General features: G+C 36.8%; 1 protein-coding gene across 13 annotated transcripts in view; it reads right to left on the reverse strand.

Annotated features, from left to right (window-relative positions):
* DENND1A (DENN domain containing 1A) overlaps positions 1 to 18,522 on the reverse strand; it is a 191,789-nt gene that overhangs the window by 90,552 nt on the left and 82,715 nt on the right. For 11 of the 13 annotated variants that reach the window (XR_011803981.1, XR_011803979.1, XR_011803980.1 and 8 more), the window contains 2 exons: positions 14,205 to 14,315; positions 6,201 to 6,301 (listed from right to left, as the gene is read on the reverse strand). Coding sequence is in view for 10 of the 13 variants with exons in the window: in XM_072025263.1 (XP_071881364.1) it covers positions 6,201 to 6,301; positions 14,205 to 14,315 (212 nt within the window). In the remaining 3 variants the exon portion in view is untranslated. The remainder of the gene's footprint in view (positions 1 to 6,200; positions 6,302 to 14,204; positions 14,316 to 18,522) is intronic. The other 2 variants (XM_027470898.3, XM_072025264.1) reach the window with 1 other exon arrangement.

Genomic DNA, 18,522 nt, shown 5'->3' on the forward strand with positions numbered 1-18,522 from the left:
GGATGCCAAAGCTGCTAATTGCAAATATGGCATATACTGCCTGTTAAACTGAAAGCACACAGACAGACACAACTTTTAAAATAGAGCCTCATTTGATTTTGCATACAGAAGCTCAAAGAGCTCATTTTCAATTTCAGATGAAAAAGGAGAGAAATGTCACTGTGCTGCCTTGGATTAAAATATCTTCCATATTGCTTTTATAAACTGGTGCCTACTGTTCAGTAAGGGAAGAACAGTGCTGAAAGAACTACTGCAACACACCAGCAGAAATCACTCTGCTTCTCATTTGGTGAGAAATAACTTTTCAAAAAGTACAATTTGTTGATATGCACATTAATAATTAGCATGTTTATTAATATGCCACCAAGAACTGTTCTTCTGTTGGATGCTGTACCAAGAGATGTGAACAGCCTCTATATTACACATTCTGGATGAAAGGGATGAAATCGCCTTTTTTTTCCCTTCTTTTTGAAGATTTTAAACATATATAACTTCAAAGAATCATACACATTCATTTGTAGGATACTGAAGTGGTGTCTTATCACCTTACAACTTACTGAATTGGATACGCTGGCAAGAATACCCCTGCCCAAACTTCACCCAGTAAAGCACTTTGTGCTAGCCCAGAGGGACTGCTGAATTGTAAACTAACTTGGTGCAAGTCCTAAAGACTTGGCTTCCTTGGGAATTCCACAGGTGAGAACCAGAGCATACATCCATGTTTTTGGATACAAATTTTTACCATACAACATGATATACACTTACTACATATGGATTGCTGCTCAACTGAGGAGTATTTATTTGTAATTTTGCATGTTTTATTTGTGACAAACATTATCTCTTTCACCCACATCTCTTCATTTCCAATGGCCACATTCCAGGAGCAAGAAAATACCCAGTAATTTCACATTCAAAGTATAAACCATTGGTTTAGCTGCCAGCTGCACAAATGCTCAACTTCCCTGTGTGCCTGGCTACGCTGTTGAGGACTCCTCCAGTATGCACTGAAATGAATGTGTTTCTAATTAAGTAGTTTCAGGAACACGACAGCTTCAATCTCAAAAATACAAAGTCTGAACCTCGGCAGGAAGTCTTAAGACTGCAAATGTCCCATCTAGTGGAACCTTGGCTAATGTAATGAAAGGAAGCAGGAAGAGTGCAGTATTCCAGAAAGCCAGCCATTTATTAATGTGGCCAAAAGCAGAGCCAGTCACCAAGCGTAGGAAAATCTGACTCTGTAAAAGTTAATTAACTCTATCATGTCCATCTGTCACCCACTTGGTTTATCAACAAAACAATGAGAATGCCTAAACCCTTAAAACCATGCACACCCAGTAAGATTTTATGGATCTACAAGACAGGCTTTTAGATGCAAGGATCGATTTAGGATGCAACGACTTCCCTTTTCAATTTTCTAGTGCAAGTCATCACATGTAAAGACAATGCAGCATATAAAGCTATTACAAGGACTGCGTAAAGGCCACAGTAATCTAACTTTTAGCAGTGTTTTCAAAGCTGTTATTTCTTTAAACTTGTATTACTACATGCTAAAAGATTGCAGCCAGATCCTGAATGTGCTACACAATGTATATACACTTGGACAGACTGAAGAAAGCAGAAGGAACAATTTGATGCTATAGCACTAGAGAGTGAGTTTAGCTTACCAATTCATAAATAATATATATATATATATATATATATATATAACATGATAAAATAGCTCAGGTTTTCCCGATCAATATGAGCCAGCAAACTTTGAAGCAGAAATTTGTTAAATAATGCACTTATTTTGCAAACATTTGCATTAGCTTTATGAATAGTTGCATGGATTTCATTAAGGGCATGAGGTAGCGCACAAATACAACACTGAGCATTCCTCCGAGAAATGCTTAATAAACGGGTGATAGGGCCTGGATTACAGGACACTGGGACATGGCACCAGGACACAGAAGGTGACAAGCAGACCAGGTACATGCTACGAAGGGCTGTGGAAGATGAATAGCATTTGTGATGCACAAGAGAAGATAGGGAAAGTAGAAGGTAAACAAAGAAGGTTAACAAAACCATAGGAAAATAGTTCTTATAAGAACTTTTCATTATGTATAAACAATTTGGTTGAAGATGTATGCCAGGCCTCATAAATTGCTTTTATTAACTTTTAAGTGTTAATCATATGCCATTACTTAAATACTCAGGTACAATACTGTACAAGAGAACATCATGCACTCCCCTTCACCATTCAGGCCACACAATAATTCTTCCCAACTGCTATTCAGATCCTGAGAGAAGACATACTCAAGAAGCTTTTACCAAGCTCGCGGTGTATGGTTTTTAAGGTCTTTCCAGTCAACTTCAGGAACATACATTGTTTGTATAAACAGGAGAAACACTTTGCACAATCACTAATCCTTCTGAGACCCATGACAGATTAAGGACTGACCTTCAGACCAGTCTTTACATACTGCTTTACGCTTAATCAGTCCTGGGGCTTCCTAAAGCCACAACTCCTAATTACTCAAAGCTGTTTGATGGCAGGCAATAGCCATTAAGTGCAAAAGTAAGAAGTATCAATTTCTACTATGCACATTCACTGCTTAAACAAAAAGCCTGCCTAAGTCTTCTGGAACAAAGAGAAAGGCTATTACTCCTCTTGTGCCACAGTGGTTCCCAATGCAATCAGGGTTATTTACAATCAAATGAGTTATATAGGTAAATATCAAATCATTAAAGTAGCAATGAATAAGCATGAATATGGATACTGTGGACTTAACGGCTATATATTGCCCATTTATTACAGTTGCATTTTTACAATTTCTTTAATTCGTTTCCTTAGGCTAACTAGAGACCTCTTAATTATGCTCCCAAGAGGTGGGCAACTACTAATTGGAAGAGAAGCAGGTGAAATAGAGGGACACTTCCTCTTAAGTGAAAATAAAAATAAAAATCCCCAACAACAACAACGAAACTCCCGCACCTTAAAAAAAAATAATACTGCAATTCACCAGAAAATGTGTTGTAAAACCCACAGATCTCAAGAAGGTTCGTAGTTTATAGCTACACAGGGACTTGCACCATTTTCCTCCACTGTTCCAGGAAAATGATTAGATCACATTTACTACGTTCATGTCTTGATATACAAACACTGACTTAATGTGTTGCTCTTATACACTGATAGTACTTTACCCTCTAAGTAGTCTCCAGATTTCTCTTCAGATTACTCATTGAGATGCAACAGAACTCAATCCCAAATTTATCAGGGTAATTGATGCAAATTAGAAACTTGACTGCACAGAGCAACTACAAGAGCTTTTAGTGAGTACACAGATGTACCAGGCTAAATCAAAATGCCTACCCAGAGGCTCATGAGGAAGGAATCATTGTTTCCCAAGCAGCAGGAGTACTTGCCCTCCAGTTACCCCCTCCACCTACTTAAAGGAGCAAACTGAACTACATGCAGATTTAGAAAACAGGATAATGGGAGTTTCAAAAACAAAAAAACACACACAAAAAAAACAATTCCTGGAGAAAGAGAAAACTGCACCAACAGAAACGTTTGTTCAGCAGCTATGGCAGGGTGCTCTGAGAAGGTGCTCTCAGAATATATTAATGTTGGCTGCTAAGCAATCTATCTAATATAAAAGACTGTTTTAATCACCTTAGAACATGTACTGTTACTTCTGGTAGAAGCCCACATAATAACCAGAGTAATTCCCCCACCCTTTAATGATAGAATCAGATGGCTGAAGTCATCCTACATGCATGTATGCGGTATTGAGCCACCATAACTGGCTCAGTATCCCTAGCACATGGCATGGCATTTTCAGTACATGAATAAGGATTGCAGGTGAACATAAATATTAAATTTAAAATAATCCTTTCAAGAGGGAAGTGGGAAGAAGATTGCCTTGTCACTCTCTGGGAAGAGAGCTATTCTACTTTTCCATAGTTCTGGGAAGATCCAAGAGTTGTCATGTGTGTCCTTCCACAGAAATACAACAGATTTCACAAACATGGAGCTGAACTGGAGTATTATCAGCTGGGACCTTAGAAGCTTTTTTGTTTGTTTGTTTTAAATAAAAAGGTTCTACTAAAATAATATCACAGATAATAATCACAGATGGAATATACTTTTTTTTTTTCAAAACCTTTCAAAGATCACAAGTAATACTGAGTTCTTGTAACCTTTTCTGATTTCCACAAAGAGTAGAAGACTCAAAAGCACCAACAGCATAAAATAATACACACCAATGGACAGCAAAGTCCACTGAATGAACATCATTTTTTGTATTTTTAAGAACAGAAGAACTTTAAATTTTGTTTCCATTTCAGATTTTAAATTGCTTACATCACAGTTTCAAAATAAATAAGCAGACAGTAATTAAAATAAACTCTAATGTTTTTAAATAATTTCACGTCATTTCCCTTAAGAGGCAGACACTGATAAGCAATAATACTGCCTTAAAACAGACAGCATGAAGCTGATTTCTCAGTCCTCATAGGCAAAAATCACCTTTCCAAGTTCTCATGGTTACAAAATAAATGGACTCTATTTTGAGAAATATATTTATGGCACACAGATTGTTACTAAATTTATTTATCCAAACAATTAGTGTGTGAGACTACCTCTCCAATTAAAGTTCATATCAGGCTAAGGTAATCAGCTGTTGTATTTGTGAGCATGCAATTACAGCCTAATAATTATATGTTTTAAAATCATACTTCACACACTAGCTAGCTCATTTGCTGTATGGACAGGGTGTTACACCATGAAAGAATTCATTCAGCAGAGCTCAGCGACTCGTGTCTTTATTTCCTTAGGTACACTGCCCAAGTGTTTGCTTTTTGCACACCTCTGCTCCCAGCTGTGGGATCTGGACTTAGCCCCTTTTAACATGGCTTTGTCAGAAAGTCAATGAATACCTAATCTTCAAACCCAGCGTAAAAGCCTCTTGTGGTCCACATCGTTGTCCTGAAAACTCCTAGCAGCATGTACCTGAAGAAAAAACTGGCAGTAGCAGCCTTCATGTGTTAATTACACATGTGAAGCCCATTATGCAGAGAAAGGGCACCTGCTGGCAGTGCAAATGACTAGAACCTGCCCTTCCTGTGCAGTGAGTAAATTGAAGGTTCATTTTTACAGAAGATAATAGTTTTTAGATTCCTTTCCGTGTATCCTCGACATAGGCACATACTTAACATTTAAATAATCTGCAGAAGAACAAGCTTGCTTTAAACCTACATGTTTCAGCTCCTAGCACTTCCCTTAAAAATGCTAGTTATCCCTGCTGGTTCCTTACTCCTGCTTAAATGCAGAGAAAACATCACACAGAACAGTATCCCTCTTACAAAAATCACCCCAATCCAACCCCTCCCCCAAAAATCACCATGCTGAGAGCTTAAAAATATGTACTTAAAATATGATATAGTAAGGTAGAGTCAGTTGAAGTTCAATAGTTCATTTTGTTCTGAGGACTTTATAAAACGCCAGGGAGGGCAGAGGCGGGCCTGTTTCTACGTTTCAATTCATGCTCCAAAGCACACTGAGCATCACACCCCACCAGAAAGCCTTTTACTAATTTCTATGCTCTGTTTTGCCAAACTTACTAACAAATACTCATTTTAGAAGAATCATAGTCTCCTTGCATCACACGCTTATGCCACGAACACCACCTGTGTCTTGTATTATCCTACTACAGCCTCAGAATCCAGACCTTTTTCTATAGAAATGGCTCTCATGAAGATGTGTTTCATTTTTTTTTTTTCATGAACAGAGACAAATCTGAATGGCCTGTAGTTTCTAGGATCTTCTCACTTCTTCCAAAGACGTGCAACACTTATTTTCCAGTCAGTGAGGACGTTCCTGACTGCCAATGCCTTTCAGTTATGAGCTGTGGCCTTACAATAGTATCAGGAAAGTTCATCAGCACTCTCTGATCAAATATATCTTCTCCCACAAATCTAAGTTGCAGAATTTCATAGTAACCACTCACATCAGTGTATTTCAGCATACTGATACACAATTACCTAATGCCAGGAAATATTTTTTTTTACTTATTATGTTCACTGTTTACTTAATACACATATGTATTTTCAGACTAACAGTTGCATCATAAGAGGACTTAAATCTTGCAATACAGAAACGTTAAAACTGTTGTGAATCTAAGTTTTATACACATACACACACATATATATAGCCTTACCAACAGTAGTCCAATAGATGTGGGGGCAGAACAGGGATGTAAACATGTTGCCAGAACATCGGGTAGAGCATAGCTGCAGACCCATGAATGCAGGCAGTTAACTGAAAAACACATATTAAAAGAAGATCATAAGACAAAAACCAAGCTTAAAAAATTAAGGCTATAATAAAAAAAATAATATATTTTGCTTTTATATCAACATGTTTTATTACACGATATCCAGTGTCCTCTTTAAAAAGGGGATTGGGTGGGCAAAGCATGGCTGGTTTATGGTGGCTGTCATTTGACTGGCTTAGTTAAACAGCTGAGAACATGATTCATTCAACAAACAAATCCTGAAAAGAACACCCAGTGTTCTATAAAGCAACGTAAACATGGGAATGAAAACACACAGTGAAGAAAAAAAAAGTAAAGAAAAAAACAAAAAGATCCTTGCAATTACCATCCATTAAGTATCATAAAAATGAACTGAAATTATAACACAACCTGAAAAATATTTGAGTTCAGGAAGGTACAATACCACTGACATACATTTCTTAAGAATATATCATACCAAATTCAATGTTTACATTTTCATTATTTAGAAGATATTTTTATCTAATTGCCCTTCACCAATCATTTCATCCACTGATTTTCTCAGTTATATTTTTAACAACTCATTAAGAATAATTTTGACATCAGCAGGTACAGAGTTAAAAAGATCATAAATAGCAAACACAAGTGTTAGTCTACCCATGGGGAGAATCTTCACAGGGCTTTGGAGGAAATTGTGTCTCAATCCCATTTCAAGCCATAATTAATAATTTTGAAAAGAAGATAAGCAGGATATTTGTCATATTCACTGAGGATACTAAAAAGAAAACAGTGATAATTCTCAATAAAGAAATCTCTACTAAAACTATAGTCAATATGCTGTAAGAAGAGGGTATGAACGCATACACTTTAGAAAACATAAAATAAAAAATGAATTGTAGCATAGAAATAGACACAAACTAAAAGACAAGGAGGTGATAAGCAATCACATCCACCCTGACAGCGTTTTGCAGTTTTGAGTCTCTTTTAATCTCAAATGGTACTCAATGCAAGTACTACACCATGCCTCACTTGTTAAAACTTAATTTGAAAACAAAACTCAATGAAAACCTATCAGCTATTTCAAGGTACAGAAAAAAAGATTAAATAAAGCATTTATTGCTTGTCTGGACAATAGGGAGGGGGAACACTGCTTACAAATACCTAAAAGACAAATTCTAAAGGAATGAGGTCATTGGGGTGGCCTGAAGTTTCAGAGAGATGTAACTGAGCAAAGACGAGTTGTGACATTGATCCTAGATGCAGTTAGATCCAAAAGCAGATGATCCAAAAGCAGCTTATTAGTATTGATTTTCATAGTCTAGATGAGCTAATTATTATTTACTCCAAAGGTTATAGAAGGTTATGTGAAGGTGTGCACTAATACAGTCTCTTAAAGCTCCATGGCAAGGAAAACCAGCTACACGCTCCGGATCTGTTCTGGCTTATGCTCAACAGCAAAGCCTTTATGTAATTCCAATGCAACTTCTGTAAGTAACAGAACCCAGTTTTCTTATTAAAACTCAGGTCATAAAAAAAAAAAAAAAGGCAGGCACATATTTTGTCTTATTTTAGCCTCTGAACAATACAGGTCTGGATAAGCAATGAGAGTGCACCGAGACACACAGATTTTGGGGGGAGAATTACCGTGGTTCTCTACAGTGTTCAGATAAGAACGAGGCTGAGGTATAAGCTTCAGAAGTGGGAGTTTTTCAAAAGCAGAAAAGTGACTATAAAAATGAACAGAAATAGATTTTGCAATTTACAGCTCAAAATAGACACAGATCATTTCAAATCGTTCAGAACCCAACACCCAGTATGCCAAGCATCAAACCATACAGGACTAAAATTTCAGATATAAACACACCCTTGCTGCATTGAAAAGCCAGAAGTTTAAGCTCTACCTGGTACTTTCCCAAGATATATTAGACTGCTTCATATTACTGTGGCTAAAATACACAATTTCTCTGCCTGATGATGTTTTTGAGTTCTAATCATCTGTATTACCTATTCACTGATAACCTAGATTGTAAAAGATTTTTAAGATTTGATGCAAGGATTTCTTTTGCAAAGGTCTTATTTTTTCTTTCCTAATAGACTTTGTTTATGCATTCACTAGTTCTAGTCTTCTTTGTGACAGGTTCCCATTTTTTTCACAGAAACATAGCTCCAAGAATTGCAGCTTCTTCAAGGGAGAATGCTATCACACCCAACTTTCAAACCCAAACAGAAATTTCTAAAATTATGCCTTACTCTTATGATGTATATCTTTTCTTGTGTTTCTTTTTCCAGAAACTATTTTGATCTTCCTTTCTTCAGACTTCTGTACTTGCATGTTGGTGTGGAGTAATGATGCCTCTCTACATAGAAAGCTGCTCACTTGCTGTATGTCTGTCTCACTTACCAGGACTGCAAACAAAATCTGCGTGCATTCCTGGTTTCTATTTTGTCTGTTATGTCCATTTCTTGGCCTTACAGCCTCTACCAAACTGGACTACAGATAATTCTGACAATCATTTTCTTGAATTAGTGATATTCATCTGCACACATTCATCTGTATTGAGATAAATACCCACTTAAGCATTGCTACAATTTCGTTAAACTCTCAAAAGCTACTGATGAAATCTGGAGGCACAGTCTTGTCTGACACTTTTAATGTCCTTTAGATTTTCATTTTTGTCTCCCTTGAAAGCACTTTTAGTTCCAGTGGAACTATTCGTAACTACGATATTGGCCATTAATTTCTATGCATCTTCAAGCGTTAAGCAATCTGAAGTAATATACTCTGTTCAATTCTTTGAAAGTCAATGAAAAAAGCATCCCACTACTCCCATTTGACTGAAATATTCTCAAATGAACCTCAGATTAACAGCACCATTTATAATGTCATTTATATTAAAACTACATAATCATTTGTTGAGTCCTTTATTACTCTCTCCTCATGTTTGGTATTGAGCAGCTTCACCAAGGTGTCATCTAATGATATTACAGAAATCTGTTAATTCCCTGTTAATTTATTCTGTTAATTATCAAATGGATAATTCAAATAATAAAAGCATTCTTCACTACCTTCAAAAGGGCCTGAAAATGATTTGTTTCCAACTTTCTAAATAGCTTTCCAATATCAAATCTTAACTGTAGCAGTAATTTCTTCATCTAACAATATGCTTTCTTGTGCAGTTTCAAACACTGGAAGCTACACAGCCACTCCTTTCCTCAGCACTGATTGAATTAACAGTATTGTAAGCATCCCAGCGCTGACAATGTGCTTCCATAAATAAGAAAATGCAAGAATTGGCATTAGGTTTGAACCAAAGTCCTAAGGCAAAAATACCTTCAGAAGTAGACAGGGTCTAGCAAGTACTTGAAGATCTGAACAAGTACCAGTTCAGTCCTTCTTCTTCATTTGCAGGTGAACATTAGCTTATGGTTCATATGGGATGTAAATATCAGTATATTAGAGTAATTCAAGCATGGTTTAGAAATCACAAAATCTTGAATTTATTCTATATTTATGCTAAAGATTTATTATCTCTATCCCATTATGGTTCAACTAATCCTTATATTATTCCTACCAGAGAATATGCTCCCTTCTCACAGATTAGATGAAAGGTATAGCCTAGTTCCAAAATGTGCAGAAGAAAAAGGCTTACTTTCCCAATGTAGTTTTTCTTTATATTCTTAAGTCCTATATGCTTTCAGTTTCCCTTCTCCAAATCAAAAAGATGTCTGAAAAAAAACCCACCCAACCCTCCTTAAAAAATTAAATCTTACTTAAGAATTGCTTCTATAGGATCAAATGGATTATTTCCTGGCATTATTATATAACATGGTTGCTGCCGCAGAGAACCGCACTCAGTAAACCAAAGAGGCCCCTTCCAAACTCCCTTCCATTGGTTTTAAAACTCAGCAAGAAAGGATTAAACAGATATAATGCTCAACACTACAGACATCTGAGCAGAACCTGTCACTTATTTTTGAGATGTACTCCCACCTTGCTATCTGGCATGAATTCAAGTAGCATACTATCACGGGTAAGCACCACTACTGTCCTTCAACTCTGCCAAGATAAGGGCTCATAAAAAAAAGAAATAGCATATTTGCTCAAGACCTCACCTGATTAGTGATTGCCATATAGAAAACAAGCACTTAATAATAAGGCAGCCTGAGAAATGCCCAACTGTCAGAACTGTAGGAATCCAGCATTTTGAAATAAGATCAGTTCCACTACCTCAGCATCCCGCAGCTGTTGCTAGAGAATGCAAAAGAGAGCTATTTAAGAAAGACACTGAGTTACTGATTCACTTTTTGCAGTTTTCCCTTGAATACTTCAAAAGCCTCATTTGACCAAATTAATCAAAGGGGTTTTGTCACACACAGAAAAGTTATAAACTAATGTTGAACTACAATAGACCATTTTCCAGCGTATTCTACTTTGTACTTATGCACAGACACTGCACAGTGTTACAGATGCAGTATGTGGCTGCAGATGTGCCATATATACTGGAAAACAAAATACCACCTTCCAGGCATGTGTAAGATCATTATGCATTAAGCTGGGCTAAAAACACAGCAAAAAGCTGAAGACTGAGTTACACAAGAATTAAACAGTGAAAGCAGAGCTGTTGTAAAAACTGTGTATGAAGGTGAAAACCTATGCTGGCAGCAGGTTGTAGGGCCAGCAACGGAGCTCTTGGGAAGGAAGAATTGCTCTAGAACAGCAGTTGTAAGCCTGCTGCAGAACAAGAACAGTGCAAGCTTTTAGCTAGATTGCATCACAAGGATGTTTAGTCAATGTTATTGATCATATGTTGTATTTTCCTAAGAACCACAATTTCCTTTCCTCCAAGCCCTCGGACATGTCAGAAACCAATCAGGAAAGAAGAGGTTGTGTATTAGTACATTCTGTGACATGGAAGAAGTGAAGTAGCAACCTCTCAACGCCCAAGTACAAAAGACCATTCATGACAGAATGGCATTTTTTGCTTTGTACCAGTACTTACAAAATATAAAAATTATGTAAAGAAATTCACCTCAGTAAGATGCAGCCTAACAAAAACATGGTATCACTTCAAAATTTTAAGGTTTTTAAGTCATCAGGCTGCATGTACATCACCTTTCTCTGATGAGAAGCAACCTGGTGCTGCCCTTATCACACACAGTCAGCATTCCTTCCTGAGACGGGGCTGCAAGGGCAAGTTACGATGGGAGAGAGAATACTGGAGGAAAGGAAAGTTCTGTCTCATTTCTGCAACTGCACGGTCCCACCTGCAGGTGGTCTTTTGCCAAGCAGTTTTATGCATTCTGATTCACATTTGGCTTTTCATGAGTAGTTAGATCACAGAGTACTTTATGTGTGTGTGTATTTAAAGTAATTGCTTTAACATTTTGAGAAATGAATTGAGTTTCCTTTTGTAGGAAAAAAAAATCCAAGAAAACAGCAAGAAATCTTCCATGGTCTCAGTACATATGGTTTATAAAGTAGCTAATAAATACAGACTCATTTACCTCTAAATCATATTTAAATAGCCATATTAAGGACACTTCAAATCAAAATTTGAATTTCATATGCTTTACGATACCACAGAATGCAGTCTACCATAAAAGACTTGTCTACTCAAGACTGCTTAATTTTCCCTCTTTTACCTAATATTACATTTAAGCCTTAGGTATGAAGTGTGCTATGTCTCTCAAAATGAAACTAACTGCATATAGGTCCCTTCCACTTTTTTGTTAACGACCCCCCCAAAAAACAAACAAACGAACAAACAAAAAAAACAAACACAAACCTAACCAAACCAAAACCACAAAGAAACCACCCCCTCTCACCACCACCCCAGCCTCCCTCCACTCTGAGAATTCTCAGTTTGGTACGTTTCCAGTTACAAGGTCTTGGCTTCCGCTGAGCACAGTTTGAAATAAAATAATGCAGCTTGTTCCTACTGCTGGAACATGCAGAGCAGAGTGTGCAGGCAAGGAATCGCTGGCTCTGGCCCAACACTTCAAACCTGTCTTACACTGTCACTCCAATCTTGGAGCAGTTTATATATAAAGTTGTAAGATAAGAACACACAGTATGAATACCCCTCCCTACCGAAGAACGAGACATGCTTTTATCTTGGACAGAGGCAAAAGGAAGAGGAAAAGCAGAAAGATAGGAAAGAAAACACAACCCTACTTGTGAAACGGCTCATTAAGAAAGGCAAAGTGACAGGTAAGTAATTCTTCTTCCCAGGCTCTGTCACAAAGAGAGAGGTTCAACCAACCAACCACACATTTCGAAATACTTTGGATAACCATTCTCTTTCCTCTTCTCTGATAAGTTACTATTCTTTCCACTTTTTTACTTTGCTGAAATAAACACTTCTTTACATCTTATTTGTTTTAGTTCACTAGGGAGGACCTAGAACACATTTACATGTGGGATTGATTGTAAACAATTAAAAAATTATTAGTAGGCCCCAGGGATTACTTTAACTGGCACAGTTTTACCTACCTTTCAAAATTATATTGTAATACCTATATCTAGTATGAAGTCTTACTCTCTTTCCTTTTTCCACCCTGTATCAACAGATCCTTCTTACACCTTTTAATTTTTGCCTTCCATAGTATTTACAATTCCATGAAGCAGCTTCAAATCTCAAATACAAAGTAGGTCATGGTCAAACAGTAAGAGGCTAGGTAATACCAAACAAAATGGACATGGAAGCTTGTATTTTAGAAAGGACCATTCAAGTACTTAGTCCATAACACTAGAAAGCAACATTTATTAAACTATCTTATGCTTATCATTTATAAAGGAAAGCAATCAATACCCATTAACAGAGCAAACAGAATGAAAACTTAACATTTTCTTTTATAAAGAAAATCACAATATTATTGACTGATAAACCTTCAAATGCATAACACAAAACTTTGAACTAAATCAAGCTTGTGCTTGGTTTTGATGTGCAGTCATTTTTAGAAGAGAGCACTCTAGAGTGTTCAGTACCTTTTATCTCTGAGATACTTGATGGAGTCTAAACAGCATTAAGACAACTTTATCAAACAAAACTACAGCAAAAATCATGGATTGTCAATGTATTTTAGCCCACTCCTTGGCTCCATCCACAGAAGGTCACTAGAACATCCATCTGACAGTATCATTTATCCTTTTTTTTTTTTCTTTCTTTTCTGTCAAGTAAATTACAAAAAGGGACTTTTATGCTATGGCATAAATATTAGTACATGTATGCACCAACACCCCCCCAGGGAATACTGGATCAAAAAAACCTTTCTCATTTTAATGTTAGAAGCCAACAGAAGTTCAGTAAAGTCATCACCTAGAACCACAGAACTGAGCTGAGGTCACATAGCTGAGGTTGGAAGGGGCCCTGGAGATCATCAAATCTGACCCCAACTGCCCTGCTCAAAGCATCGTCAACTGGAGCTGTTTGCTGAGGGCATTGCTCAGTCAGGTTTTAAATATCTCCAAGGACAGAGACTCTGCAACACCTCTGGACTCTTTTCACAGGCCAAGTACATTCATGCATTTATTGCTTTTATATATTAAAAATATTTTTTTTTAAACAAATAAATTCTAGTATTCTGAATGGCTAGAGGCACATCAGTATACGCTTAGATATCTTCTTCTAGAATTCGAGACCACCCCATGGCAGTAAGTTTAATTATATAGATACTAATGATTATGGTTATATGTAAATGTAAAAGCAGAGCTCCATCTCTGTTACCAAGTCCTTCACCAGGCAGAGGATTTCTCACAAATTTCTCTGTGTTCATTTGTATAGGAAGACCAACTTCAATTCTGTATTTTAGTGGGAAGTTATATCCATTGTTCCTCACATTCTAGATATTTCAAGTTATTGCCTATGTATGACTGTCATTCTTAAAAAAATACTTTGCATAGAAGAAATTATTCTGCAGTTTACTTACAGTGCTGAGCTTACTACAACAAATGAGGATGCGGCGTTCATACAGCATACTGGCGTAGAGATGCAGCATGTTGTTGACATCAACTGCTACAAAATACTCTGTCAGGTTTCTCTAGGAAGAGAGAGAAAATAATTTTTGATTCATGGTATTACAAAAACAAGTGTCTTTAAAACAAACAAACAAAGGCAGATTTCCTCTTGTTATGCTACACCTACTAAGTGGCTATGTACACAGTAGGTCATCTTGTGCCAGAGCAATTTTTTAACTGCGTTTTTTTCCCCTAACTTTTGGGGAGCTGGGTCTTGGATTAATAAAACTGATGATATTTCATACACAGCTTCTAAAATGCAAGATATTTCTCAGAGAAAAAATAGGTTTTGTCACTTCTACAGAAACCTCAAAGCCACCTGACGACGTACAAAACTCATGTTCTAGTATGACACTTCTAATATGGCAAATTCAAGTTCATGAAGAAAAACAATCTAAGCCCAGTCTACGCCAGAACAATTCTGATCACAGGAAATACACACCGGCATCTAACACAAGCTAAGCACAGTTACATAGGTCATCTGATCTCCTCATTTTGTACACTCAACACTCAAACATCCAATTTTACCTGTGACCAATATGCTTATGTAGTCTAAAAAATAATCACAGCATGAGAATATTGTAAACAAAGTTTGCATGCAAACTGCCTCTAAAGCACAGACAGAAAGACCAGGACACAAGCAACAAAGGCCAGTAAAAATTTACATGCACACTTCCTGAGCAGCGCGGGGTTCTTCCACCATGTTTTTGCTGCTCAGAAACAGTAAAAAAGTACCTATGAAAAATTACTGCAAGTGACTGTAATTCAAAAAAAAAAACAAAAAACAACACAAAAGGAGGAAAGGAAACTACACAAGAAACTATGGCCACTTCATCCCACACACCTTCCCATCAGCCAGCCGTGCTACCTGTGCATCATTCTCAACGTAATGATGCTGTGCACACACTGCAGTGGCACGACTCAGTATTATTTGCTAAATTATTATGATGTTTTCTAAGAACTAGCAGAATAAAAACTTCCTAAAATCTTCACCAACAAGACTAGGAAGCTACAAGGTAGATAACCTGACCAAAACGTAACACGTTCTTCTAAAATAAAGGGGCTTTTCTGCCTCACAGTGCAAGACAAAGAAGGTCTTTTGTTTACAGAGGGTATTTTCACTTCTTAAACCACTGAAATTAAAGAGGGCAGTGGTGCTGGGAATGTTAACACATCCCCAAAATGCTGAATTAGGAAATTTGTTTCCAAGTAGCTTATGGGTACGAAAGGGTTGCTATATGATAAAGACAGCCTTATACAAAAAGCACATGTGAGAGGAAAACTGGATTAGTCATGAATTCAAGCGCAATCTTAATCATCGTTAAATAAAAAAGCGCAGAAAAGCAAAAAGCAAATATGATTTAGAAACTTAAAGAAGCTCAACAAAGCCCATTAGCACTTTTGACAGATCCAAAGATAACTCTAAAACCACCAATACTTGGCCTGAGAAGTCTGCCAAGATGCTTCATACTGTGCAGAAATATGTTCCACAGCTTGCCATCCAAACACAAAGAGCTAAAGAAAAATTAAGCATTGTATTTGGAAGACTTTTGTACCAGCATCTAGATGGGTAAAAAATAAACTCATTACAGCTAGCTTCAAACATTAATATAAAACAATCATTCAGGTTTGTTACAGAAGACCAACAGCATCAGACAGGTATATTCAAAAAGAAAAAAAAAGAAAAAAAAAACACAACAGCCAACACATTTTGCCAAAAACCTATTAAACTATCATGTACTTTTTCTGTATTTCTCATCCCATCTGTGCTGATTAGCATGATATTTTTGTCTAAACATAAGCTGTCTTCTCTACGTTTCTTCTTCCCCCTCTCACCCATCTTTCCACGACGCCAAAACACAGTGCATGACGACACAATTACTGCAAATAGTGTGAATTAAAAGAATTTTCAAGTAGCACTGAACTCCCTCTGATGCCACCCAAATTAAGGGCATGACAAAAGGAGCACTTTATCTCTACATTCTGCCCAAAGAAGTAGACATGCATGTGTGTGTACGTGTTTATAAGGCAAAAGTATCGACTAGCGAGAGGGAAAACAGACACAGGGAATGGATTTGCAATTATTCTTTCAAGTTTACTGAAAGTGGCTTTGACAGAGAAACGTACTTTCAGATGGAAAGATGTATAAGGTTTTAGTCTTCTCTGCTCTCAGAAATTTGCCAACAACACCTGCGAAGCATGTGGGCTGCATGGGAATATATTGATACTAAGGAAATTCACGTGTTAGCTCTAAGTTTTATTTATAAGAAAGCTGTCATCTTTGAAGATGAAATTGGGACTTACACATGTATTTTGAAAGACATGTCTCGTAAGTGACAAAACCATGAATGAGTTAAATAAATACAAATGAAAGTGTTCCAATTTGCAGTATAATTGTTGTGTATTTTGTGTCTAGGATTTAAACCTTTCTTGAGAGAGTAAAGAGTGGGATTTTCATAATAAAATATGGGAACTGGTAATCCCCACTCCTCTCAAAATTCAGAAGGAATGGCTACAAAATTTCCTTCTGTTCCTTTGCAAGTTAATTTCTAGATCAATCGCCTATTTGATCACTTGCTATTTAATACCAGTAAATGCACATGCACATTGACTTCTGAGATCAAAAATATTCTTCTCTTCTCTGTTATCTAACGAAGAACTTTTCACTGAAGGAACAAAAGAATGAGCTCGCTCCTCTGGAAAAATAAGAGGGAAGTAATAAGAACGTGTATTACACTACACGCATTTTAGGCTGCTCTTGAAAGGCACTTACATGACTTCAGTGTATTTCTTATTAGGACAAGTCATCAGAAGAAGACAGGTTTCCTTCTTCATCCTCCCACTGGAAATCCCTGATCTTATTTAGAAATTTATTTACTTTGAAATATTACACTTGCAAAATCTGACATGGATTAGGTCATTTGTTATGCAGTTAACATACTTTTATAGTGCCATGCAGCCATTCCAGAGACCAAAATAATGAAGACAATACACTTTAGAAAATGGTGTAAACAGAGAAATTAAAAATTTAAAGGACAAAATAAGGAAAACTGGCATCAAAAGATATAAATCATAACAAGTGAAAAAATAGGCAGCGTGAAATAAGAGCTGGAATTAAAAGAATATAAACCATAACGTCACCACCAACAGTACTTCATCATCCCTGGAAGTGTTCACGGCCAGGTTGGATGGGGCTTTGAGCAACCTGCTCTAGTGGAAGGTGTCCCTGCCCACAGCAGAGGGTTGGAATTAGATGATCTTTAAGGTCCCTTCCAACCCAAACCATTCTATGATTCTATGGTCATCTCAGACTGCTAATGTACCCGTTAACTCTGAAATAAAACACACACTACTGGGAAATGTACACACTTGCACTGTATTTCCTGCACTGAACTCAATATCTTTCTGAAGTCACAATGCATGTACAAAAATATTTACAAATATTTTAAATGTTTTGAAAAAGTGAATGCTTAGCTGTTACATCAAAGTGTCTATGCTAAATGTTTTGTGGCTCATGAAACACATTGGTCTGACACAAAGTCAGATAACTGCAACAAGCACTTTAACATCCCAAACAGAGCTCTCTGCAGGTCTCCATTCATCATTACATACAACTTCAGTGTGTATATTGAAACTTGCTAATATAGGTTTTAAAATGTAATTACTGATATGTAAAATTTTGAATAAAGCAGACAATTGATTAAAATCTATGGAGATTTATGCTCATTTAATATCCTTGTACTATTACATCATATGCTGCAATTCTACATGAAAGTTACATTAATGGACAGATAAAATTCTCATAATGAATTATGTGATATTTAAATACATAAAATATACCTGAGCAATAGAAGATGATGAACTGCAACAAGAGTTAGAACAATGGATTTGATTTTTAATATTTTTCTTTCTTACAAGCCCTGTCTTTTAAAACTAGGGTGTGCAGATATGGGTACAGATACGTGTTATCTGAATGAAATGTTCTTCCAGGTCTATTCCGAGAGGTGCCCTGGTTCACCCCAGACGCTGCTGAGAGTCCATCCTTCACAGTGACATCAGGGCAAGGGATACCTACAGTGAAACAGTCACGTTCTCTCTGAGGCACATCAGCACCACTCAATGATTCAAAGAGGACGCTTTTTAGCATCACATGGCACTCCTTCCCATGAAAGCTGAACATTCAGCTTTCAAAGGGTTTCCAACTCCTTCTGGCCCAAGGCCTCTGCTTTT

Source organism: Anas platyrhynchos, chromosome 18 (genome assembly GCF_047663525.1).
Source record: "Anas platyrhynchos isolate ZD024472 breed Pekin duck chromosome 18, IASCAAS_PekinDuck_T2T, whole genome shotgun sequence".
NCBI lineage: Eukaryota > Metazoa > Chordata > Aves > Anseriformes > Anatidae > Anas > Anas platyrhynchos.